At 36.9% G+C, this 7,727-nt stretch overlaps 2 protein-coding genes across 2 annotated transcripts; both read right to left on the minus strand.

Annotated features, from left to right (window-relative positions):
- Positions 1-445: 445 nt before the first annotated feature.
- On the minus strand, positions 446-1,092 carry LOC148917861 (umecyanin-like). The gene is made up of 2 exons (XM_089050423.1): positions 990-1,092; positions 446-771 (listed from the first exon to the last, which is right to left on the minus strand). The coding sequence occupies exons 1-2, from the start codon at positions 1,090-1,092 to the stop codon at positions 446-448; spliced, it is 429 nt and encodes a 142-aa protein (XP_088906549.1).
- Positions 1,093-5,890: 4,798 nt separating this feature from the next.
- On the minus strand, positions 5,891-7,451 carry LOC103328081 (umecyanin-like). The gene is made up of 2 exons (XM_008230467.3): positions 7,115-7,451; positions 5,891-6,531 (listed from the first exon to the last, which is right to left on the minus strand). The coding sequence occupies exons 1-2, from the start codon at positions 7,281-7,283 to the stop codon at positions 6,071-6,073; spliced, it is 630 nt and encodes a 209-aa protein (XP_008228689.2). The 5' UTR covers positions 7,284-7,451; the 3' UTR covers positions 5,891-6,070.
- Between the last annotated feature and the right edge of the window lie 276 nt (positions 7,452-7,727).

Here is a 7,727-nt window from a genome sequence, read left to right on the forward strand (position 1 = left end):
CCCTCTAGTAAATGACTCACACTTAATTCTCACATCACCTAAAACATCATCACCAATAACATCATTATATTCTCTATTAGGCATTGTTAATACTACTGACCAACCACGATGTGTTGGGTCGTTAACAAAAAATACTTATTTGACTTGAGAAGCCATAACAAATTGGTCATCTCCTATGTCCAATTTTACTTAGATCTACAAGAGTAAATCGAAGTTCGTCGACTACAAGGTCAGAAGTGTTATCTATCCAATGACACCTAAAGGCTGTGATTGTAATCTTTTGGTAGTCAAGGTCCCAAATATCTTGAATGACACCATAAAAACCCATATTTGAGACAATTGAGTTTTTATCCTCGGCACTAGCAACTTGCATAGTATGTGCAAGTAAATAAACTCCACTATTTTAAACTGCACGCACATAATCTTAATGTTAAATTTAACACATTTAATAAGATAACTCATATATGGTGGCACTGCCATACTTGGACCAGTTGGTAGGAGGAGCAGTGGGCGGTGGTGGTGGTGGCGCAAAAGTTGGTGCAGAGGGCGAGGCTCCAGGGGCGGCAGCTAAGACGGCGATGGCTAGCTTCTGGCCGGATTGGCAGTGGGTGCCATAAGTACATATGAAGTAGTTGTCGCCTGCTGAGGTGAGCGTGACGTTGGCTGGGCCTGTTGTGATGGACGAGCCAATTGCGTTGTCCGAGCTGCATGAGTCGAACGATGCTTTGGGTACTTGTTGTACATCGTATGCGTTGGTGGAGAAGTTGAAAACTGAAGAATTATTAAGAAATAACGTCTAGTGTGAGAAGAGAGGTAAGTAATTTTTAAGAAAAAAGAATCAACTAATACTTAAGTTATATTAATCTAAAGGGTAATTTAAAAATCAAGTAATGTCATGAGAATTAGGTAAAACCCAACGTTAAATAATGAGTTCCCCAATTGGCTGGCAAAGACAATAGGTGTAAATTAGAAGACTTGAGAAATCTTACTGAGAATATCACCAACATCGAACTTGTTAGCAGATGCCCAAGTGACATATTGTTGCCCAGATTGTGGAATGGTCCAACCTAAGCTATCTCCCACCACATGCATTGTCTGTGCTGCTTGATGGGTATATTTTATATTATATATTTAACCTCATTCTTAGTATATTTTGGTTAATATTTTGGAAGAATTTTGATACTTTGAATTATATTTCCAATATAGGACTTTCGACTTCCTCTGGAGCAAAACATAATCAAATAGACGAATTTTGGAGTAATTCCAGTTGGAGGATGTTCGTGAGTCACTTAGCTTGATCGTATCAAAATTTCATATTTTTGTACTAAGCGGTTATTTTCTGGTAATAAAATAAAGGAGTAGTGCACAGTGTTGAAATAGTGACGTTTTGGGATTTTATTGTGTTTTTGGAGCCCAAGATGACATTGGATGGGTCGTGACCTTCTAGAGAAGTGTTCAGAATATTTTTATCTTTAAAACGAGCTATCTTGGGCCAGATTTGGAGAAGATTTGAGGCCAAAACGTGGCTGACCAGATTGTAGGCAGATTCCAATTTGGACTTTATTTCCTAATATTATTTTATTTTACTTAGTTTCCTTGTGGGGATTGGGCAGCTAGGTTTTAGGAGATATTTAAGCTCTTTCTCACAGGACTTCCTTTTAACTTCTTTTTGGCTTTTGGAGCAATTGCTAGGGTTTTGGATTTTTGCGACTTTCAGGTGTTTTCATTCTTATTCACTCGAATGATATTTTCTTGGATTTCAATTATGAATATGTGTAACTAATTCTCTTTTGCTAGGGCGAGGCCATAAGCCTCAGCATGAATATGTAATTTTATTAATTGGCTTATGAATGATGCATGTTTGTTTTGAATTATTAATCAATGCGTTTAAAACTATCTATCTATTTTAATGACTGATCACCATTAGGATATATAGACAGTTAATTTGATGCAATTTCTGTTGGAACATCACCCTGAAATTGAGGATGGTTTCTTGTGGTTAGTAGTTGTAAGTTCACTTAAGGCGAACATCACTCTCTTAAGGGTTGCATGGTTTTTCAAAGGGTTTTCACAAAGTTCACTCTCTTAAGGGTTGCATGGTTTTCAAAGGGTTTTCACAAAGTTTAATGAGTCTTGCATGTTTATATTTGATCTAAACATCACAGACAGATTGCATGTTAGATATACGTTTTCGCTTGAATATCACAAGGAAAATATGCATTAGGAAAACCTAACCTTCAAAGCATATATGTGGAAATTCATAAGTAATTGATAGAATTGCATAAGATTGTGACGGTGATGGCTAAACCCTAGTTTTCTCTAAATTGTTAGTCTTTGAAAAGAAAACGTCTTTCCTCTTTGCTGTTATTATTTCCCAACTTTCAGATTTCTTTTATTGTTAATTTACTCTTTTCAATTTCATAAACTTCAAATTTTTTATCGAATCTATTTTAGTTATTAATTAAGAGTTAGTTTAATTACAAATTAGTAAACAATCTTTGAGGACAACGACCTTGCATGAGCATCTATACTACAATAACCTTGTATTCTTGCAAGTATTTTATGTGATTTTAACTCCATTTGTGCAGGTACTAAAAATCCTATCACTACTACACATTGCACAAACACGGCCATCAAGACACCAAAAACAACCACCATTTTGCTCTCCATCTCTCCCTCGCTCTCTCTCTCTCTCTTTGGAGTCGAAGAAAATCAAAAGGCAATAAGAGTTGCTATGGTCAAAGACGCGGCCGCGGCTGGAGGACAAGAGGGTACATGCAATGCATGACCAGGCATGCACCGACAAGAACGTATGCCGGTCATCTCAAATTGTATGCTTTTTGCATTTGTTGTTGGGAGTCCAATGTGTGAAACCAAGACCCAAAGTGGAATATTCCAACCCTTCTACTTTTCTACGTGGAGTTGCATAGAAGTTGGTCTATTCAATCATGCTTGAGTCTACTTTACTCATATAGTAGGTAACAATCAATGCAATTCGAGAATAAATAACTTTGATGATTTGGTTGTTAATATAATTATAATTTATTCTTTTTATTAATTGGGAAGGGGATTCGAATTTGGAATATTTTTTATTTATTTTGGATACAAGCGATTAGAGGACCTTAGGTGCAGGGGAGATTCGAACACATAGTTGCTTATAATCATTCCTGAAATTAAGTGATTATAATTACAAATTATTAGTTAATTTAAGAAGTATCTTTGAAATTATAAGGGTTTAACTTAGAATTTATATTATTGTTTTGAAGAATTCTAGTCATTGCATGTTTTGTTGTCCGATGTATTCCAATCAGTTTGTTACCAACTTAAACCTTGAAATTCTTCTTCCCACAAAAGAAAAAACCTCAAAATTCCACGATTTTTAAACCCTTACATCAGGTTTACTATGTTGCTGAAATGCCCTTTTAATTGTTTTTCTTATGTTTTGAGCTCATTGCTCTCTTTTACACGAGCTCTGTTATATGCGAGCTCTGAACACGTCTCCGAGCTCGCTTTTGCTGGATTCACGATGATGAGCACCAATTCATGAAGGTTGGGCACCTCTTAGCTACAACGACGAAGAAGCTCATAGTGTTGTGTTCATTAATGTGTAAGCTTCAGTTGCAGCTTACAGTGTTGGGCGCAGCTGTAATTAACCCTACATTTCTGCACTTGACCAGGTGACAAATCCCCATATTCAAGCTAGGGGAGATAGCGGCGACGCCTACATCGTTGACATGAAACTTTTCGAGGCTATAGCTTGTAGAAGCTTTGCCGTTATCGCCAGAGGACTGAAGAGCTTCAGAGTCCTTGGAGCCAATTATAAGAGGACAAAAAACGTTGTCCATTCTGTAGGTCGTTGAGGTGAGAGTGTTTGGTTTAGTGTTTTAGATATGGTTTCAATTCTTGTATTGAGATCGAAAGCATATCGAGGTGGTTTGTGATTTTGAATTGTCTTAAAGTTGTGTATGATGCAAGTTGCAAGTTCAATTCGGCTATGATTTGGTTTTGAGAGTTTGCGACTCTCGAGTTTGAGTTAAATTTTGTGACCGATTTATTAGTATTTAAGTTGGAACACATGATCTGTGGCTTGCAATCTTTCTTTTGCTATCAAATCCCTTAGCATAATTTTCTTGACTTACAGGCAACTTACCTTTTGATAATAAATCTGTAATCCCAAGAAATAAGTAAGTCTGCCCATGAATCATAGACTCAAGTAGTAGAGGATTGGAAAAGAGGATCAAAGCAGAAGCAAAACCTAGCCATGACCTGGTACGATCATAACAGGACAGAAACTAAGATAATTTACAGAAAGAAAACAAAGAGAAAATAGATAGAAAGCTAGAGAGAAAAAGATGATATTCTGTTCTTGTATTTCAGAAATGATATCAAATTACAAGAAAATCTGAGCTTATATATTCAGTAGAAAGCTTACAACATATGCATAACCAACTATATTCCTTAATTTGGCAATCATGGAGCAGCACAAGACCATACTCTACCAATAATCCTGTGTTAACCTTGGTATTTGGTGTAGATGTATCCTTCATAACTGTATTTGAAGACATCATGCTTTCGAATTCCCCCACACCGAATTAAAAAAAAGGAACGTTATTGATATCTTCATTTCATGTCACACAATATTAAATAACAACTCTTGATTTGACCTTTTTACTTGAACCGCCTTTATCACGGGCCTTCCACATGGAACATACGGTTTAGGTTACACCATAATTATTAAACTCGTAAGTTTCAAATGAGCACGAACCCCTCTGTCATTCCATGACTTTGATATAGAAGCTTCCTCGTGGCAACATGAAGACACTTCTTACAATTGCATAGAAGTTGCGTAGAAGTTCCAACCCTTCTACTTTTCTACGTGGAGTTGCATAGAAGTTGGTCTATTCAATCATGCTTGACTCTACTTTAGTCATATAGTAGGTAACCATCAATGCAATATTAATTCGAGAATAAATAACTTTGATGGTTTGGTTGTGAAGTTAATTATAATTTATTCTTTTTATTAATTGGGAAGGGGATTCGAATTTGGGACATTTTGTATTTATTTTGAAAACAAGCGATTAGAGGACCTCAGGTACAAGGGAGATTCGAACACATAGTTGCTTACAATTATTCCTGAAATTAAGTAATTATAATTACAAATTGTTAATTTAAGAAATATGTTTGAAATCATAACGGTCTAACTTAGAATTTATATCATTGTTTTGAAGAATTCTAGTCATTGCATGTTTTGTTGTCCAAATGTATTCCAATCAGTTTGTTACCAACTAAAACCTTGAAATTCTTCTTCCCACAAAAGAAAAAACCTCAAAATTCCACGATTTTTAAACCCTTACATCAGGTTTACTGTGTTTCCGAAATTACATTTATGCCCTTTTAATTGTTTTTCCTCTGTTTTGAGCTCAGTGCTCTCTTTTACACGAGCTCTGTTACATGCGAGCTATGAACACAAGGTGGGCGTGCTATTTGTGGGAGTTGTTATGTAAGATTCGAGTTGTACCCCTTTATATCAAGCTAGACAACCATATGTGGATTGCATTCAATGTGCAAATTAAAAGTTATTTTAGGTACCACAGGTTAGCGAAGGAAAACTGAAGAACGAATTATGCTAGCTAGCTCTTTGTATGACAAATTGTTACGGATTGTGCAAAACCAATCTATTCTTATGAATGTTTCATTTGATTGGTATTTGTATTAGCCTGTTTCAAATGAAGGCAAAATCCATTATTGACATGTATCATGTATGTGGTTAGCTTGCTATTGGATTATCATTCAGGTCTCAACACATTAATTCACCACCGCTAATTTGAGTAGGCAATTAACTGATCACCAGCAAAGAAACAAAAATGCATACTTGATTATGGCAGAGATCGAATTTTCAACAGAGGGAGTTCCTTTATTGATAATGCAGTCAAACAAACATCACGATTTGATTATATGAAAAAATCAGGGATAATAACTTCCCTTATATCTCATACCAAAAATTATACTAAACATCAAAATTAATGGATCCCCAAGATAATAATAAAAATTGGTCCATCTCTTGAGGTCTTCAAAAGAACAAACCCATGACAAGAGCCAAGGACGACAAAAAGAAACTAGCGAAAACAGCCCCGGATGAAGAAGCCGGTGGGGCCGGTGGAGGGGTGTTCACAGTGGGGTCAGTGGAGGAAGGTGATGGTGCTGCCACTGGAGGAGGACAAGCAGCAGGGTGGTTTGATGTCGGAGAAGGTGTAGTAGGAGGAGAGTGAGCAGCAGGAGGTGGAGGAGGCACAGAAGGTGGTGAGGCTCCTGGGGCGGTAGCTGAGCGTGAGACGGTGATTGCCAGCTTCTGCCCTGACTGGCAATGGGAGCCCAAAGTGCAGATGAAGTAGTGCTCGCCGGCTGAGGTGAGCGTGACGTTTGCCGGGCCAGTTGTGATGGTAGAGCCGATTGCGTTGTCCGATCTGCATGAGTCGAATGATGCTTTGGGTACTTGTAGTACATCGTGTGCGTTGGTGGTGAAGTTGAAAACTGAAGAATTATTAAGAAACGTTTAGGGTGAGAAGAGAGGTAAGTAATTTTTAAGAAAAAAAATAAACTAATACTTTTTTGAGGACCTTTTCTATTGAGAAGAGGAGCAATAGTATACTAAATTCACACACATTATACAGATGCTAGGACTCGAATTCAGGACATTGCTTGAGAGAGTAAATACTTCAAACCACTACACTAGTAAATCCTTTATAAAAATAAACTAATACTTAAGTTATTAATCTAAGGGTAATTTAAAACTCCGTCTATATATACAGAGGGCGGAGCCACAGCAAGGCCTGCCATGGCCCTGACCTCCCATTTAATTTATTATAAAATATATGATATAGCAATACAATTACTGCAATTAGATTAGCGATGACGCCCTCTTAATTGAAGATGAAAAATATATGCGGAAGTGATTTTGAAATTTTGGCCCCTCCATGCTAAGAATCCTAGCTCTGCTACTATATAAATATAAATATATATATATATATATATATATATATAATCGCCTTAGGATCTAGGAAGAAAAGAAGCTGATTGTAACTTAATAAAAAAGAGAGAGGTTGGAAAATCTTACACAGAATATCGCCAACCACGAACTTATTGTTATCAGCCCAATTGACGTACGCTTGGGCGCCGCCAGATGGTGGAATGGCCCAACCTATGCTATCTCCCACCTCGTGAACTTTCTGTGCTGCCACACTTTGCAAGAACATTGATACAACTAAACCAAAAACAATCAACATCTCTCTCTCTCTCTCTCTCTCTCTCTCTCTCTGTACAAAATCGTGCTGTATGTGGTACGTGATCACTGAGAAGAATTGCAAGGATGCAAGAAATATTGGTGCCTATAAATACAGAAGAGCGACAACTCAACTTACAGAAGAAGTAAGAAAGAATGAAGAAAGACTTGTTAATTGGTGGGGAGTCTTGGACGCGGCAGCCTTGACGAGGAACATATAGCAATTGCAATTAATATGCATGTGAACGCCGGTCGTCTTAAAATTTGTACGCTTTTTTCGGTGGAAAGTTCCAGCCACCTATTTTTCTAAGTTCCATGTAGAAAATACTTTTCCGTCATGCTTGACTTTCTATAACTAGTAGTATGTGATAACTGAATTTGCAAAACAACTATTTGAATTTCGGATGTGAATATAAGAACTATTATTTCATTCGAGAAATTAATGGTT

Source organism: Prunus mume, linkage group LG4 (assembly GCF_029339155.1).
Source record: "Prunus mume cultivar Tortuosa linkage group LG4, ASM2933915v1, whole genome shotgun sequence".
Classification (NCBI taxonomy): Eukaryota; Viridiplantae; Streptophyta; class Magnoliopsida; order Rosales; family Rosaceae; genus Prunus; species Prunus mume.